Genomic DNA, 27,691 nt, shown 5'->3' with positions numbered 1-27,691 from the left:
CATTTTTATTATTTCATATTCCATTTAGCACAAGACTGTTATCTGTCATGACCATGACATTTATTATACAATTGTGGAAAATACTTGGATAAAAAGAATATTCTGTAAAAATATTGAGTAAAGAGACAGAAACAATGACATTTTGCAGCTCTCTTTGTCGCGTTTTCCTTGTTGTGAATAGTTCCCCCTCGACGGGCTGACTGGTCCTTCTCAAGCCATTTATATAGCTATTGGGGAAAAAAATACTTGGATAAAAAGAATATTCTGTAAAAATATTGGAGTAGAGAGACTGAAACAATGACATTTTGCGGCTCTCTTCGTCGCGTTTTCCTCGTTCTGAATAATTCCCCCTCAATGGGCAGAATAGTAAAACCGATGAGCACAGTCTCGCGCTGACGTCATCCACCTGTTGGGGACGCTAAAGCCCTATAATGGAAGGCGTGGCCAACCGGCAGATCAAAAGACTAATTTCTCGTCATCTGCGCTTTGCTAAATTGTTGTATATAGTCGAATCGTCTCAAAATATGATTCTAATTCACATAATAATGCCATTTGAGACTTTTGTTTCTCCTGTCGTATGCTCTTTAATGCGCCATGAAACTGCTATGGCAACATATAGACATGTTGTTCTATCAAACACAACAGTTCTTTCGGCTTAAAATATAGCAGTTTATTTTAAAGAGGGGTGCAAGAGCAGAAACTGCTTTTTCAGCCTTGTCTGTGTTTTTCGCCATATATATATTTGCTAGCTGTGCTAAGGGTACTCATGTGTATATCATTTGTTGGGCCATTTGAATTCTGTAGAGCCGCCACATCTGCTTGCTAGTTAAATATTTAGTGACGTTTGTTTTGAATCACACCAGTGTTGCAGCCTTTTACACTGTCATTGAAATATACATGATGCTTAAAATGAATACATTTTTATTTAACCTCTTCACCAACAGTCTCTTCAATACAGTTGTGACAACGCAACATTTAGCACATAAACAAGTTCAAACTAATAAATTCATTGTTTCTACACAGACAAACGTTTCAGTGTGTACTGACATATACTCTTCATCCAGCATTTGAAAAAATGTGTAGTAAAATTTAAATTTCACCTGCAAAACAGGCACAGCAACCAAAATCAAAAATATAAATGCTTATACAATATCAAATGTGTCAAAGGAAATGGGAACAACCTGTGTGATCAGATGTTTTCTGTTTTTCAGAATCTACTAAAAACAGTAATTTGTACTCTAAGAAACACTATTTAAGTTGCAAATATGGAGTGAGCTATATATACACTACACGGACGTACAAGCAATTCATTTGTAATGACCAGGGAAAGCGATCAATCTAACTGTGAAGGATGCATTCAAATTTAGCCAGAAGCTGCGAAAATATGATCGAAATACAGATATGAACTACAACAACAGCAGTTTGGACAAATGAACTTTTTTTTTACAGGTTAGAGATTTTTTCAAAGCATGACTGCTGATCTAAAAATACAAAATGTGCCAAAATCCCAAAGAAGCCTCAAAGACACAAACCAAAGTGACAAACCTTTCTACTTCTTTCTATCGAATGAATTATAACCACATGGGACATACTTGTATTTACATCGTTCTTTGGTAGTTCTGTCAAATGTAACTACAACTACAATGAAATTGCTCCACAAAAAAAATCTCTTTGACATACTGTGTAAAATCTTGAAAATAACTCCAAACTACACTAACACACTTGGAGATCCAGTAAGAAAAAATGGCACAGTTAGAGATGAAAAAGTAAATATATATTACTCTGCTAATAATGCTGCTTGCTTGAGTTTTCCAATGTATACAGACACTCCCCTACTTATGAACATTCCAATTACTTTCAAACTTGTAAACACTTTAGTGTTAAATTGTGTTTTGAAGTCACCTTCGCTATAATACAGTTCATTTTTCGCACATCCACTCCATAGATTTTTAAGTGATTTTTTTTCTGGATTTTTACAGCATAGATGAATATATGAATTTTATTCAATTCAGCGCACTTTTCATAATATCCAAAACAGGACCTCTGGTTTTTGTTTCATCTAGGGCTGTCAAAATTATCGCATTAATGGGCGGTAATGAATTTTTAAAATTAATCACGTTAAAATATTTGACGCAATTAACGCACATGCCCCGATCAAACAGATTAAACATGACAGCAGTGTAATGTCCGCTTGTTACTTGTTTTTTGGCGCCCTCTGCTGGCGCTTGGGTCCAAATGATTTTATGGGTTCGAGCACAATGAGTGAGCATGGTGTAATTATTGACATCAACAATGGCGAGCTACTAGTTTATTTTTTGATTGAAAATTTTACAAATTTGAATAAAACGAAAACATTAAGAGGGGTTTTAGTATAAAATTTCTATAACTTGTACTAACATTTATCTTTTAAGAACTACAAGTCTTTCTATCCATGAATCATTTTAAGAGAATGTTAATAATGTTAATGCCATCTTGTTGATTTATCGTTATAATAAACAAATACAGTACTTATGTACCGTATGTTGAATGTATATATCGGTCTTGTGTCTTATCTTTCCATTCCAACAATAATTTACAGAAAAATATGGCATATTTTATACATGTTTTGAATTGCGATAAATTACGATTAATTAATTTTTAAGCTGTAATTAACTCGATTAAAAATTTTAATCGTTTGACAGCCCTAGTTCCAACCAATCCAGCATAGACAGTCTAACCAATGAGACTTCTGCTGATGCAAGCATCGCCCAATTGCAATTAACTGATTACACTAAGTTGTAAGACATAACATTCTTGAAAAGGTGTCCTCTTGATCGGTTGCAATGAAAACCTTTATCCACTGAAGCCATTTTTGGATTACTTTGGACGCCCCTGATCTTGTGCCAAAGACAATTTACATATAGTACGTGTACAGCAGGTCTATAATTACATGAGTACATTATATGATTACAATACTCATTGTTAAACTAGGTTTTAGAGAAACAACATCACAAGAACAAAAACAGATGCTAACTAACATGTTGTGACAATAGAAAAATGACAAAAAGTTTAAAAATCCTTGGCGAACAGCCTTCGGGAGCCTAACTTGTTCCTAAATTGGGGATTGTCTGTACCATAATGAAAACCTCTATTTTGCAGGTGTGTCCGGCGCCTCAGAGGTCTGATGGCGGCTGAGTGGTCCCCACCGGGTCTCCCGCAGTCGTCCCAGTTGATTTGGCGTGCCGCGTCGTCCTGGTGGTCGTTGTCACCATGGTAACTGAGGCTCCTCCCCCCAGTGAGGACACTTCTCTTGTTGTGACGTCGGAGGTGCGCAGGCAGAATGAGCCCGAGACGGCCTCACCTCCCAGCTCTCCTAGCCGCTGAGCCTGAGGAGACCCCTCCGGCGTGATCTGCAGGAAGCCTGCCAGGAGGTCAGGCCAAAAGAACAGGAGGTGAGGAAGGAAAACAGCGAGAGGAGCATGAAAGACGGAAGGGAAGGTTAGTCTTTATAGCAGAAAGACAAAACAAGATGGGACAATTCATAAGCAAGGAAACACAAAGTCTGAACATACACTATAATGGAAGGTAATCACTTTCTCTCATGGTCCTGAATCCATACATACTGTACATAAATGTCAAATACAGTGGGCCAAATAAGTATTTAGTCAACCACTAATTGTGCGTATTCTCCCACTTGAAAATATTAGAGAGGCCTGTAATTGTCAACATGGGTAAACCTCAACCATGAGAGACAGAATGTGAAAAAAAAAAAAAAAACAGAAAATCACATTGTTTGATTTTTAAAGAATTTATTTGCAAATCATGGTGGAAAATAAGTGGTCAATACCAAAAGTTCATTTCAATACTTTATTATGTCAGCCCTTTGTTGGCAATAACGGAGGCCAAACATTTTCTGTAACTCCTCACAAGCTTTCCACACACTGGTATTTTGGCCGATTCCTCAATGCAGATCTCCTCTAAACCAGTAATGTTTTGGGGCTGTCGTTGGGCAACACGGACTTTCAACTCTCTCTACAGATTTTCTATGGGGTTGAGATCTGGAGACTGGCTAGGCCACTCCAGGACCTTGAAATGCTTCTTACGAAGCCACTCCTTTGTTGCCCTGGCTGTGTGTTTGGGATCATTGTCATGCTGAAAGACCCAGCCACGTCTCATCTTCAATGCTCTTGCTGATGAAAGGAGATTTTCACTCAAAATCTCTCGATACATGGCTCCATTCATTCTTTCCTTTACACAGATCAGTCGTCCTGGTCCCTTTGCTGAAAAACAGCCCCAAAGCATGATGTTTCCACACCCATGCTTCACAGTGGTTATGGTGTTCTTCGGATGCAATTCAGTATTCTTTCTCCTCCAAACACTAGAACCTGTGTTTCTACCAAAAAGTTCTATTGTGGTTTCATCTGACCATAACACATTCTCCCAGTCCTCTTCTGGATCATCCAAATGCTCTCTAGCGAACCGCAGACGGGCCTGGATGTGTACTTTCGTCAACAGGGGTACACGTCTGGCAGTGCAGGATTTGAGTCCCTGGCAGTGCATTGTTTTACTGATAGTAGCCTTTGTTACTGTGGTCCTAGCTCTCTGTAAGTCATTTACTAGGTCCCCCTGTGTGATTCTGGGATTTTTGCTCACCGTTGTTGTTATGATTTTGACGCCACGGGTGAGATCTTGCATGGAGCCCCAGATTGAGGAAGATTATCAGTGGTCTTGTATATCTTCCATTTTCTATTAGTTGCTCCCACAGTTGATTTCTTTACACCAAGCATTTTACTTATTGCAGATTCAGTCTTCCCAGCCGGGTGCAGGTCTACAATTTTGTCTCTGGTGTCCTTCGACAGCTTTTTGGTCTTGGCCATAGTGGAGTTTGGAGTAAGACTGACTGAAGTTGTGGACAGGTGTCTTTTATACCAATAATGAGTTAAAACAGGTGCCATTAATACAGATAATGAGTGAAACCTCGTTAGAAGAAGTTAGACCTCTTTGACAGCCATAAATCTTTCTTGTTTGTAGGTGACCAAATACTTTTTTCCCACTCTAATTTAGGAATAAATTCTTTAATAAACAAACAATGTGATTTTCAGTTTTTTTTCCCGACATTCTGTCTCATGGTTAAGGTTTACCCATGTTGACAATTACAGGCCTCTCTAATCTTTTCAAGTAGGAGAACTTGAACAGTTGCTGGTTGACTAAATACTTATTTGCCCCACTGTATACAGTTTATTGTTTGGTGTCCAAGTGTGGTTTTATAAAAAGACAAAACTAGGGGGGCACTCTGAAAAAGAATACCACTGCCTACGCATTGGCAAATTTGGTAGCGTGGGCACCCCTCTCATGCCCCACTAGTCTTTCTGTTCTTATGAATCAACAACCCTGCAAATTGGTTTAAATAGTCTAATCTGTTATCAAGATATCGTATAATTCCTTTTCTTACCTCTGTGACCTTTGACTCAATGCCCCAAATTTAATCACCACTTATGTTTCATATTACTAACATATTCTGCAAGTTTGATAATAAAACCTTAATCCCCTGAGTTATCTAGAACACAAACATAAAGATAAACAGACATACGGAACCGAATAGATAACTTTCACCTTCCTTAGGTTTACCCACTGGCAGAAGTAACTAGTCATGACAACAACTGTGTTCAAGGTAAGAAACAAGGGCTTACCTGTGGAGTGTGGCTTGAGGGTGAATTTGGGGGCCTTGGACCACGGAGGAGAATTTCTCCCTTGGATGTCTCCTCTAGTGTCTTCCTCGCTCCAGGATTGAACCTTTGTCGAGCTGAATTTCATGGTAAAATCATCTGGCGATCCAGAGATGTCACGTTCAAGCCTTTCCGTTCTGGAGTGGTGTGAGACCACTTCCGTTGAAGACTCCTCAGGAAAATCTCCAAATGAGACCTTGCCTGGTTTTATATGGAGCCCTTTAGTGTCTTTCCCTGATAATGAAGGTTTTCCAAATCTGGTTGTTATTTCCAAGTTGGTGTCACCTGCAGGTTTCTTGCCATAAGGAGAAGTGAATTCTACCTTTGGAAGTTTGACTTTTCCACTCGCTGCCACGTCATCAACTTTGTAGCCCATGTGAGGACTTGAATCTTTCTCAAAGTGGAACCGTGAACTTGGACATTCTCCCTTGAGTGGAACGTCACCTGACTTTGGTGTTTCTGTGGACTTTGTTTGGAACTTTGGAATCTTCACCTTGGCGTCATCTGTATATAAAGTTACATCGTCAGTTTGAGGGGGGTTCACCAAAACAAAAACTGCTTTCTTTACTTTGGGAACCTTGGGGCCCTCGTATTTGCTCTCCGTTCCACAGATCTCCAGCCGACCTTCCGGGGAAGAAAGGGATGGTAGCGGAACACCAAACTTGGGGATTTTTATCTTCTTGCCTGATTTTTCCTCTTCTTCGTCCTGTGCTGTGCCAATATCAAAATCGATGTCTGGAATTCTGGGGACTGTAGTAGATGACGATGGGAGACCACATTCTGCTGAACCTTCTTTGCTTTGTATACTTCCACTTGGTAATGTAAGACTGGGTATTTGGACATTAATGTTTCCGTCTTTGTGTCCATTGTGGCTTGTGGATGTTGGACCATAGATACCAGTTTTAGTTATTTTGTGCTCAACTTTTACACCGCCACCATTTTTCTTTTTTGGCATTCCAATATTGAACTTTGTACCCTTGACTTTGGGCTCTTTCATTTTGCTATTGGTTTCTAAGTCAGATACTTCCACCATAGTCTCTCCTTTCTGAAGTCGCACGTCCAGCTCAGGATCTCCAGTTGGACCTTTGATATCGAGTCTTGGCATTTTCAGTTTCAGACCTGTATGTTCTCCCTTCACATGTGAACCACCTTTGTCAGTTTTAGGAAGTGGGACAGCCAGATCTACTTTGGGAACAGACACGTCAATCACAGGCTTTTTGGGAATTTTCAGGTCACCTTCTGAAATGTCCAACTCTGCTTTTGGGAGAAGAACCTCCAATTCTGGTGATTTAGTGGCAGGAAGTGATAGCTCAACTGAGGGCATCTTGGCTTTCGCCTTAGCTTCAAAGTCATCACTTGACTTTCCTAAATCTTTTGAAGCAAATCCTGGCATGGAGAATTTTGGGAATTTGATAGTGACATCAGGTGCATGGAATCGACCTTTACTTTCCACATCAGCATTGGTATTTGGTTTAGGAATGTCCGCGTCTCCCTGTTTTACATTGACATCTAATTCAGGACAAGACACAGACACATCTGCATCTGTTTTGGATACTCCAAAGTGGGGCTTTTTGAGTTGAGCTTGTTTCCCTTTGACTCTGCTGTCCAACTCAATTGATGGCGCCCCGAGAGAAATGTCACCTTCAGAGCTTTGTCCGGACACCTCCAAATGACCACTTTTGCGCTTTCCACTAAACCTAGGAAGAGTAAAACTGGGGACTTTCAGTGAGACATTAGGCAATTCAAAACTTCCCCCAGAAGAAGGCCTGCTTCCTTCAGCCTTCAGAAGCGCAACTTCCACATCATCACCTTTTGGTTTGGTGAGGCCAAAGTCAAGATCCACCTTCGGAGCTGAGATGTCAACAGTCGGAAGTTTGACTGTGCCACGTTTATGGGAACCTTCGACTGAAACTTCTCCTGCCATTGATGGGGTGGCAACTTTTACACCAGGGCCTTCCAAACTGACGTCTACTCCTGGAGATTTTATTTTGGGAAAGGAACCTTTAATACCAGGACCTTCAACATCTATGTCTTGTCCCTTTGTTTTAATCTTAGGAAGAGAAATATCGACAGAGGGCATATGAAACTTTCCTCCTTTACCAACTTGGCCTTCAATTCCTATTTGTCCTCCCGCTGTTCCTTTAGGAAATGAGACATCGATGTCTGGCATGTCGATCTTCCTCATCTCAAGGTCTGGACCTTTTAGCTTAACACCACTATCTGGAAGATTGACATTTAGTAATGAAACATCCAATGCTGGCATTTTGAACTTTCCCCCCTTGACACCAGGACCTTCAATGTCAAAATCTCCCTCAACTTTTGGAACTGAGACATCAACCTCTGGAATTTTCATTGTTCCTTTGATTTCAGGACCTTTTAGTTTGACGGCACCCTCTGGAATATTGACCTTTGGTAATGATACATCCAACGTTGGCATTTTGAACTTTCTTCCTTTGATATCAGGGCCTTCAATGTCAAAATCTCCCTCAACCTTTGGAACTGAGACATCAACCTCTGGAATTTTCATTTTTCCTTTGATTTCGGGACCTTTTAGTTTGACGTCACGTTCTGGAATATTGACCTTTGGTAAAGAAACATCAATTGTTGGTATGTTGATCTTTCCTCCTTTAAAGTCAGGGTTTTCAAACCCAAGGTCTCCTTCAAATTTTGCATCAGAAATGTCAACCGTTGGCATAGTGATATCTCCACCTTTAAATTCGGGACCTTCGATATTCATCTCTGGACCTTTTGTTTTCATTTTGGGGATGGAAATATCTACTGAGGGCATGTGAAACTTTCCTCCTTTGCCAACTTTGCCTTCAATTCCTGCTTCTCCTTCTGCTTTTCCTTTGGGGAATGATGTATCAAAGTCTGGCATGTCAATCTTTCCCCCACTGAACTCTGGCCTCTTTAGTTTGATACCACCCTCTGGAAAATTGACTTTTGGTAAAGAAACATCCAACGTTGGCATTTTGAATTTTCCTCCTTTGACATCAGGGCCTTTAAGATGAACATCACCTTCAACTTTGGGAAGTGAGACATCAACGTCTGGAATTTCCATCTTCCCTCCCTGGAGTTCAGGACCTTCTAGTTTGATCCCCCCCTTTGGGAAATCGACTTTTGGTAAGGAAACATCCAATGTTGGCATTTTGAACATTCCTTCTTTGACATCAGGGCCTTCAATGTCAAACCCCCCCTCAACGTTTGGAGTAGAGATGTCAACTTCTGGAATTTGCACTTTTCCTTTGATTTTGGGACCTTTCAGTTTGACACCACCCTCTGGAAGATTTACCTTTGGTAAAGAAACATCCAACGTTGGAATTTTAAACTTTCCTTCCTTGAAACCAGGGCCTTCAATGTCAAAATCTCCCTCACATTTTGGAGTCGAGACGTCAACTTCTGGAATTTTCCTTTTTCCTTTTATTTCAGGACTTTTTAGTTTGACACCACCCTCTGGAAGATTGACTCTTGGTAAAGACACATCCATTTTTGGAATTTTAAACTTTCCTCCTTTAAAATCAGGGCCTTCAATGTCAAAATCTCCCTCAACCTTTGGAACTGAAACGTCAGCCTCTGGAATTTTCATTTTTCCTTTGATTTCAGGACCTTTTAATTTGACACCACCCTCTGGAAAATTGACTTTTGGTAAAGAAACATCCAACGTTGTCATTTTGAACTTTCCTCCTTTAAAATCAGTGCCTTCGAGCTCAAGGCCGCCTTCAATTTTTCCTTTGGGAAGTGAGACATCGATATCAGGCATTTCTATCTTTCCTTCCTTGACTTGTGGACCTTTTAATTTAACACCACCTTCTGGAGCACTGACCTTTGGTAAAGAAACATCAATTGTTGGCGTAGTGACTTTTCCAGGACCTTCAAAATTGATCTCTGGGCCTTTTGTTTTCACTTTAGGGATGGAAATATCTACTGAGGGCATGTGAAACTTTCCTCCTTTGCCAACTTTGCCTTCAATTCCTGCTTCTCCTTCTGCTTTTCCTTTGGGGAATGATATATCAAAGTCTGGCATGTCAATCTTTCCCCCACTGAACTCTGGCCCCTTTAGTTTGATACCGCCCTCTGGAAGATTGGCTTTTGGTAAAGACACATCAACTATTGGCATTTTGAACTTTCCTCCTTTGATGCCAGGACCTTCAAGATCAACACCTGCTTCAACTTTGCCTTTTTCATGTGATATATCAACGTCTGGAATTTCCATCTTTCTTCCCTTGAGTTCTGGGCGCTTTAGTTTGATACCACCCTCTGGAAAATTGACTTTTGGTAAAGAAACATCCAACGTTGGCATTTTGAATTTTCCTTCCTTGACATCAGGCCCTTGAACATTAACATCACCTTCAACTTTGGGAAGTGAGACATCAATGTCTGGTATTTCCATCTTTCCTCCCTTGAATTCTTCACCTTTGAGTTTAAAACCCCCTTCAGGAAGGTTGACTTTTGGTAAAGAAACATCAAATGTTGGGATTTTGAATTTTCCTCCTCTAACATCAGGGCTTTCAACATCCAGATTTCCTTCAACTTTGGGAAATGAGACATCAGTTTTCCTTCCTTCAAAGTCTGGACCCTTTAGTTTGGCACTAACCTCTGGAAGACTGACCTTTGGCAAAGACATATCAAGTTTAGGCATTTTAAACTTGCCTCCTTTGACATCAGGGCCTTCAAAGTCAAAATCCCCTTCGACCTTTGGAAGTGAAATATCAAGGTCTGGAATTTCAACCTTTCCTTTGAGTTCTGGACCTTTGACACCACCTTCTGGAACATTGACTTTTGGTAAAGAAATGTCAATTTTTGGCATTTCTACCTGTCCTCCTTTGAGATCAGGGGAGCTAAGATCCAGTTCTCCTTCTACTTTGGGAAGAGTAATGTCAACTGTCGGCATTGTGACTTTTCCACCTTTAACATCAGGAACCTCGATATTGATATTTGCACCTTTTGATTTCATTTTAGGAAGAGAAAGGTCAACAGAAGGCATGTGAAACTTTCCTCCTCTGATGTCAATATCAACACCTGCAGGCAGGTGTCCTTGAGGAAGTGAGACATCCATTTCTGGAACTTCAATCTTCGCTCCCTTGAGTTCTGGACCTTTTATTTTGACCCCACCCTCTGGAAGTTTGACATCTGGCAAAGAAACATCAACTGTTGGCATTTTAAACTTTCCTGTTTTTACATCTGGACCTTCAATATCAATATCTCCCTCAAATTTTGTTTTTGGAAGTGAAATATCCACTCTTGGTTTCTCTATTTTTCCTTTAACTTTTGGTGCTTCCAAATGGGAATCAGCTTTTGGGAGATTTACTTTTGGCAAGGAAACATCCAATGAAGGCATTTTGAACTTTCCTCCTTTGACATTTGGGCCCTCGAGTTCCACACCACCCTCAACTTTTCTCTTGGGAAGTGAGATATTGACGTCTGGTATTTCCATGTTTCCTCCCCTGAGCTCTGGACCTTTAAGTTCTACACCACCCTTTGGAAGATTGACAATTGGTAAAGAAACATCAAGTGTTGGCATTTTTATCTTTCCTCCTTTAACATCAGGTCCTTCAAGACTCAGGTCACCTTCAACTTTTGGAAGGGAAAAATCTACATTTGGGGTGGGGACCGTTCCACCTTTAAATTCTACACCTTCGACATTAATCTCTGGACTTTTAGTTTTCATTTTAGGAAGAGAAAGATCAACAGAGGGCATATGAAATTTTCCCCCCTTGGCAACAAGCCCTTCAATTCCTATTTTTCCTTCAGCTTTTTCCTTAGGGAATCCAATATCTAAATCTGGCATCTCAATCTTCCTTTCCTCAAGTTCAGGACCTTTCAGCTTGACACCTCCCACTGGCAGGCTAACCTTTGGCAGAGAAATGTCAAACGTTGGCATTTTTACCTTTGCTCCTTTTCCCTCAAGTCCTATATTATCAAGATCACCCTCAACTTTGGGAAGTGAGACATCAATGTCTGGAATTTCCATCATTCCTCCCTTAAATTCTGCACCTTTTAGTTTGACACCAACCTCCGGACGACTCACTTTTGGCAAAGAAACATCCAATTGTGGCATTTTAAACTTTCCTTCTTTGACATGAGGGCCTTCAATGCCAAGATCGCTCTCAACCTTTCCTTTTGGAAGAGAAATATCTACACTTGGCACTTCAACTTGTCCTTTGATATTTGGCGTTTCCAAATCTGGATCAAACTTTGGGAGGTTGACCTTTGGCAATGAAACATCCAATGTAGGCAATTTGAACTTTCCTCCTTTGCTATCAGGACCTTCAACAGTGAATCCCCCATCAATTTTTCCTTTTGGAAATGAGACATCGGTTTCTGGAATTTCCATCTTTCCACCTTGGACTTTTGGACCTCTTATTTTAAGATCAGCCTCTGGAAGACTGACTTTGGGTAAAGTCAAATCAAAGGTTGGCCTTTTAAACTTTCCTCCTTTTACATCAGGACCTTCAAGACTCAGGTCATCTTCAACCTTGGGAAGGGAAAGGTTTACATTCTGAGTAGTGACTTTTCCACTCTTCAATTCAGGGCTTTCAATATTAATCTCTGGACCTTTAATTGTCATTTTAGGAAGAGAAAGATCAACAGAAGGCATATGAAACTTTCCTCCTTTGCCAACTTGCCCTTCAATTCCTATTTGTCCTTCAGCTTTCCCTTTGGGGATATCTAAATCTGGCATCTCAATCTTGCATCCCTCAAGCTCTTGACCTTTTAGTTTAACATCAGCTTCTGGAAGATTTACTTTTGGTGAAGAAAAATCCAATGTCGGCATTTTGAACTTTCCTCCTTTAACATCAGGGCCTTCAATGTCAAAATCTCCCTCAACATTTGGAATTGAGACATCAATATCTGGAATTTGCATTTTTCCTTTAATTTCAGGACCTTTTAGTTTGACACCACCCTCTGGAAGACTGACTTTTGGCAAAGTAACATCCAAATGTGGCATTTTGAACTTTCCTCCTTTGATATCAGGGCCTTGTAGATTAACATCACCTTCAAATTTAGGAACTGAAACATCAACGTCTGGCATTTCCATCTTTCTTCCTTTGATTTCTGGACCTTTTAGTTTAATACCGCCTTCAGGGATTCTGACTTTGGGTAAGGACACATCGAAAGTTGGCACTTTAAACTTTCCTCCTTTGACATCAGGACTCTGAAGATTAACTTCAGGACCTTCAACCTTTGGAATAGAAACAGCTACATCTGGGGCGGACACTTTTCCACCTTTAAATTCGGGGCCTTCAATATTGATCTCTGGACTTTTAGTTTTCATCTTAGGAAGAGAAAGATCGACAGAAGGCATATGAAACTTCCCTCCTTTGCCAACTTGCCCTTCAATTCCTATTTTTCCTTCAGCTTTTCCTTTAGGAAGTGAAATATCTAAGTCTGGCATTTCGACCTTTCTTCCCTGAAGTTCTGGACCTTTTAGTTTGATGTCACCCTCTGGGAGATTGACCTTAGGTAAGGAAACATCCAACGTTGGCATTTTGAATTTTACTCCTTTGACATTAGGACCTTGAAGATTAACATTACCCTCAACTTTGGGAAGTGTGACATCAATGTCTGGCATTTCCAATTTTCCTCCCTTGAATTCTGTACTTTTAAATTCAACACCACCTTCTGGAAAACTGACTTTTGGTAAAGAAACATCCAATGTTGGCATTTTGAATTTTCCTCCATTGGCATCAGGGCCTTCAAAGTCAAAATCTCTTTCAACCTTTGGAACTGAGACATCAACATCTGGAACTTTCATTTTTCCCTTGAATTCAGGACATTTTAGTTGGACCCCACCTTCTGGAAGGCTAACCTTTGACAAAGAAACATCTAATGGTGGTATTTGGAACTTTCCTCCTTTTATATTAGGGCCTTCAAGATCAAAAGCTCCCTCAACCTTCGGAACGGAGACATCAACTTCTGGAGTTTCGATCTGTCCTTTGATTTTTGGGCCTTTGAGTTTGACACCTCCCTCTGGAAGACTAACCTTTGGCAAAGAAACATCCAGTGTTGGCATTTTGAACTTTCCTCCTTTGACATCAAGGCCTTTAATGTCAAAACCTCCCTTAACTTTTGGAACTGAGACATCAATGTCTGGCATTTCCATTTTTTGTGGACCTTTCAGTTGAACTTCTCCTTCTGGAAGATTGACTTTTGGTAAAGAAACATCATATTTTGGCATTTTAAACTTTCCTCCTTTGACATCAGGGCCTTGTAGATGAAAATCACCCTCAACTTTGGGAAGTGTGACATCAACATCTGGCATTTCCATCTTTCCTCCCTTGAATACTGGATCTTTTAATTTAACGCCGCCTTCTGGAAGGCTGACTTTTGGTAAAGAAATATCCAACGTCGGCATTTTGAACTTTCCTCCTTTGACATCGGGGCCTTGAATATCAAAATCTCCTTCACCCTTTGGAACTGAGACATCAACTTCTGGAATTTTAATTTTTCCTTTGAAATCAGGACCTCTTAGTTCGACACCACCCTCTGGAAAATTAACTTTTGGTAAAGAAACATCAAATGTTGGCATTTTGAGCTTTCCTCCTCTAAAATTAGGGCCTTCAAACTCAACACCGCCTTCAAATTTTCCTTTGGGAAGTGAGACATCGATATCAGGCATTTCTATCTTTCCTCCCTTGACTTCTGGACCTTTTAATTTAGCATCACTTTCTGATAGACTGACTTTTGGGAAAGAAACATCAAAAGTTGGCATTGTGAACTTTCCCCCTTCCACATCAGTGCCTTTTATTTCAAAATCACCCTCAACTTTGGGAAGCGAGACATCAACATCTGGAATTTCCATTTTTCCTTTTATATGTGGACCTTTTGGTTTAACTCCACCTTCCACAAGACTGACCTTTGGTAAAGAAACATCAAATTTTGGAATTTTGATCTTTCCTCCTTTGACGCCTGGACCTTGAAGATTAATATCACCCTCAACTTTTGGAATTGTGACATCAACGTCAGGTGTTTCCAGCTTTCTTCCTTTGACCTCTGGACCTATTAATTTAACACTACCTTCTGGGAGATCGACTTTTGGTAAAGAAACATCAACTGTTGGTATTTTGAACTTTGCTCCTTCAATGTCAAAATCACCCTCAACTTTGGGAAGTGAGACATCGACATCTGGAATTTCCATCTTTCCTCCTTTAAGTTTTGGGCCTTTCAGTTTGACACCACCCTCTGGAAGATTGACTTTCGGGGATGAAACATCTAATGTTGGCATTTTGAACTTTCCTCCTTTGATATCAGGGCCTTCAAGAGCAATGCTACCATCGACTTTTCCTTTGGGAAGTGAGACATTGATGTCTGGCATTTCTAACTTTCTTCCTTTCAGTTTTGGACCTTTCAGTTTGACATCACCTTCCGGAAGATTGACTTTGGGTAAAGAAATATCTACATCTGGCAGCTCAACGTCCACTTCTTTGCCTTTGGGAAGCGACAAGTCCACACTCGGCAACTTGAAGCTTCCTTCAACATCTGGTCTTTGAACATTTTGTGATTGGGATACATCAAAATTCGGTAAGGTGAACTTTCCATCTCCACCTATGTAATGACTCATGTCTACTCCAACATCAGCGGAAGGGAGACAGAATTTACTTCTGCTTTCTGTGCCCTCAACATCCAGTTCAGGGGATTCCATCGTTGGTAATGAAATATCATGTGCAGGCATCGATATTTCTTGTCCTTTGAAAGTGCCCTCCACTTCATCTGGAAGTCTCCCAACAGACAGCTCTACATCCGGCACAGAAATGTCTATTGCAGGTTTCTTGATTGTCGTTTTTACATTGATGTCAGTTTTTCCTTTGACTTTTGGTAAAGAGATGTCAACAGAAGGCTTTTGAAATGATGGAACGCCCCCTGTTATTTCCACTTTCGGAATACTAATGTCTGCTTTTGCTGTGACCTTCCCTTTGTCGTCGTCAATTTCATCCAAATGACGCGAGAGTCGCATTTTGGGAAGTTTCAACTTTGGCATTCGTAGTTTTCCGTCACTTTTGCCTTTTTCTATGTCAACTTCAGCATCTCCTCCTTTGATTTCAATTTTTGGAGCTTTAATTTCCACCTTTCCAGCGGGCAAAGATGCAGCAGCTTTGCTGGAAGGGAGCGCGAACTCCACATCCGGGGAACTCAACGACGGTCCCCCCAACTCCACATCCACAACTTTCGCAGCAGGCAGACTGAACTCTAAAGATGGCGGCGGGATGTTAACGTCCGGCTTCTCCAGTTCCACCGATACAGACTTGGCATCCTTGCTCACAGGCAAGTTGATTCCAAACTTGGGAGCTTTTCCTTTGGCTTTCACTTTGGCTCCAGGAATCTCAGCTGGTGAAAACTTCCCCTTTGCCTCCAGTCTTCCACTGTCCTCTTTTCCTCCACTCTGACCTTTCGTCTTCATCCGAGGAAATCTAAGAGAAGATTACGTTTGCATGAAAACTGACACAAAAAAAGGGGAAAAAATACATTGCTAGAAACTGTTCGCATAGATTGGAGGTCTGCTTGTGACAAACTCATTTCAATTTGCAGCAGAAGGATTAAAAAGAGCCACATGATTGGATATCCAGCATTGTCAATGGCATTGAAAGAATGAAAAAATATCTTGTGACAAATTCATTTCAATTCGCAGCAGAAGGCTGAAAAAGAGCCACATGATTGGACATCCTGCATTGTCAATGGCATTGAAAGAATTAAAAAAGATATTTGTTGTATTTTTATTTTCAAATTTATGACAATTTATATATATATGTATATATATATATATGGCGGAAAACACTCATGTGACTTGAAGTTCCACTCTGAGACCCCCAATTTGGCCAAATTTCAAAATTGTCCGATATGCACGTGTGATACATCATTGGAAATCTTAAAATCTCAATTTTGGGGGGAAAGCAAAATTTTAAACAGGAGGGCATATTAGAAAAAAAAACGAGAGCAGAATTAAAGACGCCATGATTTTAACGAGATATGATCGCGTACATACCATGTTTCGATCTAAAAACTCCATGTAGCATGTAAAGTCGTGGTCAAAAGTTTACACTTGTGAAGAATATAATGTCATGGCTCTCTTGAGTTTCCAGTTATTTCTACAACTCTGATTTTTCTCCGATAGAGTGATTGGAACAGATACTTCTTTGTCACAAAAAACATTCATGAAGTTTGGTTCTTTTATGACTTTATTATGGGTTAACAGAAAAAGTGATCAAATCTGCTGGGTCAAAAATATACATACTTGGATCTGAAAAAGCGAATCATTGACTTGAACAAGTCAGGAAAGTCACTTGGAGCCATTTCAAAGCAGCTGCAGGTCCCAAGAGCAACAGTGCAAACAATTGTTTGTAAGTATAAAGTGCATGGCACTGTTTTGTCACTGCCACGATCAGGAAGAAAACGCAAGCTATCGCCTGCTGCTGAGAGAAAATTGGTCAGGAGGGTGAAGATTCAACCGAGAATCACCATAAAGCAGATCTGCCAAGAATTAGAAGCTGCTGAAACACAGGTGTCAGTGTCCACAGTCAGGCGTGTTTTGCATCTCCATGGACTGAGGGGCTGCCGTGCAAGAAGAAAGCCCTTGCTCCAAAAGCGGCACCTTAAGGCTCGACTGAAGTTTGCTGCTGATCACATGGACAAAGATAAGACCTTCTGGAGGACAGTTCTGTGGTCAAACGAAACAAAAATCGAGCTGTTTGGCCACAATGCCCAGCAATATGTTTGGAGGAGAAAAGTTGAGGCCTTTAACCCCAAGTACACCATACCTACCGTCAAGCACGGTGGTGGTAGTATTATGCTGTGGGGCTGTTTTGCTGCCAGTGGAACTGGTGCTTTACAGAGAGTAAATGGGATGATGAAGAAGGAGGATTACCTTCAAATTCTTCAAGATAACCTAACGTCATCAGCCTGAAGATTGGGTCTTGGGTGCAGTTGGGTGTTCCAACAGGACAATGACCCCAAACACACATCAAAAGTGGTAATGGAATGGCTAAATCAGGCTAGATTTAAGGTTTTCGAATGGCCTTCCCGAAGTCCTGACTTAAACCCCATTGAGAACTTGTGGACAATGCTGAAGAAACAAGTCCATGTCAGAAAGCCATCAAATTTAACTGAACTGCACCAATTCTGTCAAGAGGAGTGGTCATAGATTCAACCAGAAGCTTGTGGATGGCTACCAAAACCGCCTAATTGAAGTGAAAATGGCCAAGGGACATTATACCAAATATTAGCGCTGCTGTATGTATATTTTTGACCCAGCAGATTTGATCACTTTTTTCTGTTCACCCATAATAAAGTCATAAAAGAACCAAACGTCATGAATGTTTTTTGTGACAAAGAAGTATCTGTTCCAATCACTCTATCAGAGAAAAATCAGAGTTGTAGAAATAACTGGAAACTCAAGAGAGCCATGACATTATGTTCTTCACAAGTGTATGTAAACTTTTGACCACAACTGTATCACCGAGTGTCAAGACACAGCTGTGAATGGCCACAGCCGGATTTTTTATTTTTATTTTATGGGTGAAACATGGTGATATAACAAGGATCGCGATGCAGAAATCGCAGACAACAAGGAGTGGTTGAGATTTTCTTTTTCATATAGTTACCCTTTTAAATGTTATTTTTCAAATTTTTTTGTTTGGATCGATTTATCATCTAACATATCAGGGAAAATGCAACAGTAACAAAAAAAATATACAATTAAGCGATTGTTATGAGGTAGATATCCGTGACTTTTTTACAGACGCCAAATTTTTCATTGTGACGTAATTTGTTTAAAAGTTTAAAATATGCGAGTGAATAATTTTTTTAAGTGTTTTTTTTTTTAAACTAAATATGGGACATCAATTAATGATTCTAAGCTAAAAATTACAGACATTTTGAATAATAAATATAATTACTTACCTTTTTTTTATGGCTAGGTTGAAACAAAAGTGGTTGCGCGACGTCTGTAAACGGGGGTTTTCAGGGTAAAACGGACAAATTAAAAATAGTTTGGAGGCTTAGTGCACCATGAATCTGCTATGGCAGCATCTATATTGTTCTATCAAACACAACAGTTCTTTTGGCTTAAAATACAGCAGTTTCTTTTAAAGAGGGGTGCAAGAGCAGAAACTGCTTTTTCAGTCTTGTCTGTGTTTTCCACCATATATAAAACGTGGAAAAACTGTGAATATTATCTTTTCATTTTTTAGTTTAAAATAAATATTTTATTTTTGTTTCTATTTTTATGTATTCATTTCTATTTTTTAAGTAGTTTTTAATTTTAAATTAGAAGAAAAAAGGAAAATAAACTGTAAATTCATTTTATATCTACCCTATCCCAGCTAACTATGTTGATATACATATGTTTATACATACATATATTTTTTAAAACTTTTAATTTTACTTTAAAAAAAAAAAAAAAAAATGACATCTTTTTAAAATAAGAATAATCACAGTAAATATTCTCTTAAATTTTATATTAGCAAAAAAACATGATATCTGATTTACTTTCTCGGGTCATACAAAATGATGTGGCGGGCCAAATCTGGCCACCGGGCCTAGAATTTGACACCTATTATAAAATGTATGATCATATTCAATAATGATATTCTTAATATAGTACAGACATTTTCAACTCATTGGCTGCCATTCACACTTCTGGGAATGATTGCTGTCAGCCTCTCACAGGTTTGAATTGGACGTCTAGCACCATCGATGACACTGACACATGAGCATCAACTGCTAGTCCTCACAATTCTAATGAATTGGATTTCTATCTATAGTTTACTGATAGGACCCACCTGATTTTCCTCTTTGCCTTGACCGCAGCCCCCCCTTCTGCCTCCAGGTGGTCACTCCGTCTGTTTTTGAATTTGGGTAGGCAGAATTCTACATCCACGTCGCTCATTTCCAGCCAGGGAGGCGTTCCTTCAATCACCAGCTCCTCACGCCGTTTCTCCTTCAGCCTCTTCAGACCGAAGCGACCGCCTCGCTTCTTCTTGGCCTTAAAAGGCTTCATGCCCTTCACGCTCTGAAACACACCACAAGGTCAGTCACATTCCACCATTTTAGACGTTTTATGAATATCAAAACAGGTCGAACAGGCCAAACACTACAGCGGAGTATTAAAGTGCATACAACACAAGAAAAAAAGTCATATAGGATTATTATGTGAATTAGTATAATATTTAGAGACGATTCGACGATATACAACAATTTAGCAAAACGCAGATGATGAGAAATTAGTCTTTTAATCTGCCGGTTAGCCACGCCCACCATTATAAGGCTCTAGCGTCCCCAACAGGTGGATGACGTCAGCGGAGTTATGATTTCATCTGATTTAGTATGCAGCCCGTTGAAGGGGAATTATTCAGAACGAGGAAAATGTGACGAAGAGAGATGCAAAATGTTATTATTTCAGTCTCTCTACGCCAATATTTTTACAGGATATTCTTTTTATTCAAGTATTTTTCCCCAATAGCTAAATAAATGGCTTGAGAAGGACCAGTCCGCCCGTTGAGGGGGAATTATTCAGAACGAGGAAAAGGCGACAAAGTGAGCCGCAAAATGTCATTGTTTCAGTCTCTCTACTCCAATATTTTTACAGGATATTATTTTTTATCCAAGTATTTTTTTCCCCAATAGCTAAATAAATGGCATGGTCATGACAAATAACAGTCTTGTGCTAAATGGAATATGAAATAATAAAAATGCATTTATTCAAGACGACATGGCAAATGGTCAAAACTGTCGACTTCACCTTTACTGTCGCACCTCCTGAACGATATTTTATGCCACCTAAATCGGGCTTATGTCATTTCCCTTTCCCGGCTTCGGAGAATGTTAACAAACCAAGCGGCTTGACAGCTAACCGACATGCTAACCGAACCGAGTGATGTTTCAAAGTCTTCGAAGCAGAAAATCACACATAACTTGCCCGGATCATTTCACATGACGACTGGGTTGTCGATTGTCTTCGCCGATCGGCAAACCGCCCGACAGAGAGCAATTTACAGCTCGTTTCCCTGCTAAACGGACAGGAGAGCTCGCCAAGGAAGCAGCTGGACAATGACCGCTGGACATTTACATGCCAATCCATGATCAAACGTAAGTAGTCCGTTATTTAAAGAAAGTTTGTAGTGTTTACTTTGTAAGCGCTGAATTTGCGGCTATTTTTAACTCAAAACTGCAATTTCTGATCGGTCCGAAAATTTGACAGAACACCGGGCACTTGAAGAGGGGAATAAGCCGAGTATACTAGTAGTGCTCTCCCGGCGGGCGGATGTGCGATAAGCCACCGGTCGTCGGCATGTCACAAAATGCAAGGCACCTACTGTACATATTAAAATGATCCCAGTATTTGACATAATGCAAAACACGATGTTTACTCACTTCCTCGTAAGTCCCATGGTCCCACAGTAGTAGGGCTTGTTTTGGCCAATATCCACAAATGAACGGGAACCTTTTGAACCCCCAAAAAGGCGCACACGCCTCTCCCTCCTACAGCAAGATTTTTCTGCAGCCATTTGGCTGGCGTGATGCGAAAAATAAACGTATTAAACCGCAAAACCAGCTGAATCCTTAGTCCTTCTCGTACAACAGTATGGCTGTATAGTGAAGAGGACTCCTTCCTCCGTACATGTCACAGCGCTCTCTTTCTTAACTCGAGACTGTTTCTAATTTCACGAATTAGCTGTGCTCATCCATTTGTATTTCGTAAAGTACGTAAAATTACATAACATTACGACCCAATCTCCTAATATTTGGACTTTATTCTTATAATGTTACGATTTTAATCTCATAGTATTATGGGGCATGACTTAAATATCGTAATATTACTACTTTATTCTCATAGACCTGTTTTTTTTTTTTTTTCTTTCTTAGTGTGCCTGTCGTAAAATAGCATGTAAAGAGACAAGAAAATAAAATTGAATATTTCTTTACCATTTTGGCCATCTTGGCTTTAGGACCCTTGATATCCACACTGGGTAGGCGGGGTCGCATACAGACCTCCTGTCCGTGGACTGTCCGCTTGACCAGGAAGCTGACTTTGTAGGGTTCGGCACATTGGAGGATCTTAAGAGCGTCTTCATAGCGTACGTTGTCAAAGTAAACCTTGGCGCTGAGCAGCTGGTCACCTGTCGAAGAAAATAGGAGGGCAGCGACAACTATTTAGGACCTGCAGAAGATGACTGTAAGCTGTTCACTCAAGTTCGTTTACCAGTACACAAATAGCATCTTTTTTCTAGAAGTATGTAACTTAAAAGTGCGTACGACAGGATAAAAAAAATTCTTAAATAGCATTATTAGGCAAGGCAAGGCAAGGCAAATTTATTTATATAGCACAATTAAACACAAGGCACTTCAAAGTGCTTTACGTCACATGAAGATCATAAAAATCACATTTAAATCAATACAACGTAAAAACCAAGACAATCAAAATAGGAAATAAAACTATACATAAAAATCGCATTTAATCACAAATAGAATAAAAATAAATAAAAATAAAACAAAATCTACCAAATAATAATTGAAATCAGCAATGGAGATAAGCACAAGAGGAATAGAAAGCAAGTAGATTGAGATATATAGACAGTTATGGATATGCAGTGCTAAACAAAAGCGTTAAGAGCTAACAGTTTGAGCATACTTCAGACGTTCAGGTAACTTGTTCCAGAGGTGAGGAGCATAATAACTAAATGCTGCCTCACCCTGCTTGGTTCTTGTTCTTGGAACATACAGGAGACCGGTTCCAGACGACCTTAGGGGTCTAGATGTCTCATAGGAATCTAACAAATCAAGCATGCATTTTGGTCCAAGGCCATTAAGTGTTTTGTAGACGAGCAGTAGTATTTTATAGTCTATCCTTTGACTCACTGGAAGCCAGTGTAGCGATTTCAAAACCGGTGTAATGTGGTCCAGCTTCCTTGTATTTGTGAGGACTCTGGGTGCAGCATTCTGTACTAGCTGCAGCTTCCTGGCTGATTTTTATATCAAGACCCGTAAATATACCGTTGCAATAGTCCATTCTGCTGAAAATGAATGCATGCATAAGTTTTTCCATGTCTTGTTGAGTCAGAAGCCCCTTAATTCTGGTTATATTTTTTAGGTGGTAATAAGCAGATTTAGTGACGGACTTTAGATGGCCATCAAATTTGAGGTCTGAGTCAATAATTACGCCAAGGCTTCTGACTTGATTTGTAGCTGTAAGTGACATTGTGCTAAGGTGCCTGCTTATTTTCTCCACATTTAACTGGAGAAGATTCTGACACATCCATTCATTGGTTTGATGAATGCATTTACTCAGGGAGACTAAGGGACTATAATCATGTGGGACACAGAAATGTACAGTTGTGTGTCATTTGCATAGGTGTGATAGGAGATGTCTTACTGTTCCATAATCTGAGCTAAGGAAAGCATATAGATGTTAAATAAGAGTGGTCCAAGAATTGACCCTTGAGGGACTCCACACGTGAATTTGGTTTGTTCTGACTGATGGTATCCGACTGACACAAAGGAAATTCCTATCATTGTGTGAATTTGAATCATATTTTGAGACGATTTGACTATATACCACAATTTGGCAAAGCGCAGATGTCGAGAAATTAGTCTTTTAATTTGCCGTTTAGCCATGCTTACCATTATAGGGCTCTAGCGTCCCCAACAGGAGGATGACGTCGGCAGGGTCATGGTTTTATCTGATTTACAGTTCAGCCCATTGAGGGGGAATTATTCAGAATGAGGAAAATGCGACGGAGAGCGCCACAAAATGTCATTGTTTCAGTCTCTCTACTCCAATATTTTTACATGATATTCTTTTTATCAAAGTATTTGTCCCCAATTGCTAAATGAATGGTATGGCCATGACAAATAACAGTCTGGTGCTAAATGGAATATGAAACATTAAAAATGCATTTAGTAAGTTCGGCATGGCAAAATTACTTCATAATGGTCAAAACTTTCCACTTCTTGCACCTACCAAACTATATTTTATGCCACCGCAGTTTTTTGTCATTTCCCTGCCCCCGGCTTCGGAGAGCTTAAACAAACTAGGAGGCGTGACAGCTAGCCGACATGCTAACCTGAACCGAGTGCTGTGTCAGTCTTATACTTGGCTTTCGAAGTGAAAAATCATATAAAACTACCCAGGATCATGTCAAACGGCGGTGGGGTTGTTGATTGTCTTTGCCGAGCGGCAACCCGCCCGGCGGCGAGCAAGTTACAGCTCGTCGGACTCGTTCCCGTCCTGCGGGCAAGAGAGCTCGTTTGCCGAGGAAGCAGCTGCAGAATGACCGCCGGACAAACCGGCCGACGTTGGAGGAGCACCACATAGTCAACACGAATATGGCGTAAATTAATGCTTTACTACATGGCGAAGGACGTAAACAGTGTGAGAACAGCGTGCAGTTGTTGTGCAGATAACATGGCAGGATGTGTCTGAGGAGAACTTTTGTACATTTACGTTCATAATCAAACGTAAGTAAATAGTCCTTTATTGAAAGAAAGTTTGTAGTATTTACTTTGTAACCGCTGTATTCGCGGCCATTTTTAACACAAAGTTGCAATTTCTGATGGAGTAGAAAATTTGACAGACCACCGGGCACTTGAAGAGGCAATAAGCCAAGTATAGCGCTCTCCTGGCGGTGAGGGGCTGCGAGAAGCTGCTGGTTGTCGGCCGAGTGTCATTCTTGGTGGACAGGGAGCATGTCAGCCACAAAATGCAAGCCATCTTCGTGTTAAAACGTGTGCCATGATCCCAGTATGTGACATAATACAAAACACGATGTTTACTCACTTCTTCGTAAGTCCTATAGTCCCACAGTTGTCGCATACTTGTTTTGGCAGATATCGGGGTGAACGGGAACTTTCTGAAACTCAAAAAGGCTCACACACCTCTTCACGGTACAGCTACAAAAGCCTGCAGCAGTTTGGCTGGCGTGATGTGAAAAATAAACGATTTAATCCGCAAAATCAGCTGAATCCGCAGTCCGTCTGCATGTTATAAAGCAATGCTGTATTGTGAGATGCTGACCCGGGTGACGTCACATTAGCATTCGTCTTAAACCCGAGACTGAAGCCAGAAGTTACTCATTTTCATGGTGCGGGATTCAAAATTGAATACAGTACATAAAACGATCGTTTCCACACATCCAAGCAGTCCATTTCATTCAGGAGCATAAAACACCGCGTGATTCAGTGCGTCAAATAAGTATTTAGTCAACCACCAATTGTGCAAGTTCTCCTACTTGAAAAGATTAGAGAGGCCTGTAATTGTCAACATGGGTAAACCTCAACCATGAGAGACAGAATGTGGAAAAAAAACAACAGAAAATCACATTGATTTTTAAAGAATTTATTTGCAAATCATGGTGGAAAATAAGTATTTAATCAATACCAAAAATTCATCTCAGTACTTTGTTATGTACCCTTTGTTGGCAATAACGGAGGCTAAACGTTTTCTGTAACTCTTCACAAGCTTTTCACACACTGTTGCTTGTATTTTGAACCCATTCCTCCATGCAGATCTCTAGAGCAGTGATATTTTGGGGCTGTCATTGGGCAACACGGACTTTAAACTCCCTCCACAGATTTTCTATGGGGTTGAGATCTGGAGACTGGCTAGGCTACTCCAGGACCTTGAAATGCTTCTTACGAAGCCACTCCTTTGTTGCCCTGGCTGTGTGTTTGGGGTCATTGTCATGCTTAAAGACCCAGCCACGTCTCATCTTCAATGCCCTTGCTGATGGAAGGAGATTTTCACTCAAAATCTCTCGATACATGGCCCCATTCATTCTTTCCTTTACACAGATCAGTCGTCCTGGTCCCTTTGCAGAAAAACAGCCCCAAAGCATGATGTTTCCACCCCCATGCTTCACAGTGGGTATGGTGTTCTTCGAATGCAATTCAGTATTCTTTCTCCTTCAAACACGAGAACCTGTGTTTCTACCAAAAAGTTCTATTTTGGTTTCATCTGACCATAACACATTCTCCCAGTCCTCTTCTGGATCATCCAAATGCTCTCTAGCGAACCGCAGACGGGCCTGGACGTATAGTAGCTTCAGCAGGGGGACACGTCTGGCAGTGCAGGATTTGAGTCCCTGGCGGTGCACTGTGTTACCGATAGTAGCCTTTGTTACTGTGGTCCCAGCTCTCTGTAGGTCATTCACTAGGTCCCCCTGTGTGATTCTGGGATTTTTGCGCACCGTTATTGTGATCATTTTGACGCCACAGGGTGAGATCTTGCATGGAGCCCCAGATTGAGGGAGATATTCAGTGGTCTTGTATGTCTTCCATTTTCTAATAATTGCTCCCACAGTTGATTTCTTTACACCAAGCTTTTTACCTATTGCAGATTCAGTCTTCCCAGCCTGTGCAGGTCTACAATTTTGTCTCTGGTGTCCTTCGACAGCTCTTTGGTCTTGGCCATAGCGGTGTTTGGAGTGTGACTGACTGAAGTTGTGGACAGGTGACTTTTATACCGATAATGAGTTAAAACAGATGCCATTAATACAGGTAACGAGACAGCCAGAAATCTTGCTTGTTTGTAGGTGACTAAATACTTATTTTCTACTCTAATTTGGTAATAAACTCTTTAAAAAATGTGATTTTCTGTTTTTTTCCCCCACATTCTGTCTCTCATGGTTGAGGTTTACCCATGTTGACAATTACAGGCCTCTCTAATCTTTTCAAGTAGGAGAACTTGCACAATTGGTGGTTGACTAAATACTTATTTGCCCCACTGTATATGAAATAAACATGCTTTTTGGTGTCATATGCACTTTAAAGGATGTATAATCTTTTTTAATTATTTCATTCTTGGGGGACTTTTTTTTTTTTCGAGAATATAAAACCTTCAAAAGTGCTATCTAATATTTGTGAAGGGTCTTAGTCCCTAAGGTGAATAGCAGTGGTTGCAAATATTGAGGTTCTGAGCACCTTGCTGCAGGCTGAGATGTTTGGCGGCTGGTGAGTCTTTGAGAACGTCTTTGATGAAAATGCCTTGCTCGCCACCGCCGGTCACGCTGTAGCCGCTAGCTCCGGCTTCGGCCTCCGTCTCCACCACGATCTCCACTGGAGGCTCGGCGGCTTCTGCTGTTGCCTGGTCCTCGAACAGGAAATGGATAGGCTTTGTTAGCTATTAGCATCATGGACTGTAACTAAAGATGACATACAGTTTTATGCTGAGATAACTTGAAAGATTCCAATTCAAAAAAGATTTTTGATGACTACGGCCACTTACTGTTTGCCCGTTAGAAGGCTCGGGGTCCATCTCTGGTTGGGCCAGTCGGCAGGTGGACGCTCTCAATTGACTTCTTTTCTGACTCAGCACCTGCTTCAACTCTGCATGGAGCTTCTCCTTCTGCTCCTGTACAAAATAGGAATGGCTGTTTTGGGGGGAAAAAAATGACGAATATACATAACATATAACGTTTCTGAAAAAATACCTACTATTGTTCCAACTATTATGAAAAACAACTAACTTTTTATTATTTAGATTATAAGGAACATTTTCTGAACAATCTCTTTTTTAAATAGATATTTGACTTTTTTCCTTCTTGGGGAAATACACAACGCTTTTTCAATAGTAAATCCAATTAGTCTAAAAAAATCTCCAAACAGAAGATGATGTCGCACCCAGAATGAGCTGCAGATTTTTGCATGCTGCTAGCATGCTATCCATAGGTTTTCTTAGTTGTTTGTTGCTGTATGACCGTTCTGTCTGTCTGTCAACATGTACTAGCTAGCCCAGCACTAGAAAGCTAGGCATGATAGGCATGATCATCAATTATGGTTGTGACGTGATGAGCAGAATTACTGAAAAAAGTGGACATCCCCTAATGCCTTGTTTTGAACAGACTAACTATGAAATGGTAACTAAATTGCAAAATTTGAGTGCCGAATTAGTTTTCTGCATGTAAAATTACATCAGTGCAGTTATTTTTATATTTCTTAAAGGGGCACAATAAAGAAATATATTTTTAAAAGCTGATCTTTATTACCCGATTTCAGTG

General features: G+C 40.3%; 1 protein-coding gene across 4 annotated transcripts in view; it reads right to left on the bottom strand.

Annotated features, from left to right (window-relative positions):
* Positions 1-543: 543 nt before the first annotated feature.
* The window catches only part of LOC130917694 (neuroblast differentiation-associated protein AHNAK-like), a 56,253-nt gene continuing 29,105 nt past the window's right edge, over positions 544-27,691 (bottom strand). Inside the window, exons 4-9 of one of the 4 annotated variants that reach the window (XM_057839337.1) lie at positions 26,920-27,045; positions 26,616-26,784; positions 21,624-21,817; positions 19,481-19,710; positions 5,670-16,114; positions 544-3,400 (exon numbers count right to left, since the gene is read on the bottom strand). In XM_057839337.1, the coding sequence (XP_057695320.1) occupies positions 3,153-3,400; positions 5,670-16,114; positions 19,481-19,710; positions 21,624-21,817; positions 26,616-26,784; positions 26,920-27,045 (11,412 nt within the window). In that variant the 3' untranslated portion in view covers positions 544-3,152. Of the gene's footprint in view, positions 3,484-5,669; positions 16,115-19,480; positions 19,711-21,623; positions 21,818-26,615; positions 26,785-26,919; positions 27,065-27,691 lie in introns of all 4 variants that reach the window. The other 3 variants (XM_057839340.1, XM_057839339.1, XM_057839338.1) reach the window with 3 other exon arrangements.

Source organism: Corythoichthys intestinalis, chromosome 6 (assembly GCF_030265065.1).
Source record: "Corythoichthys intestinalis isolate RoL2023-P3 chromosome 6, ASM3026506v1, whole genome shotgun sequence".
Taxonomy (NCBI): Eukaryota; Metazoa; Chordata; class Actinopteri; order Syngnathiformes; family Syngnathidae; genus Corythoichthys; species Corythoichthys intestinalis.
Note: the sequence above shows the minus strand (reverse complement) of the source record. Positions and strands in the feature narration are given on the sequence as shown.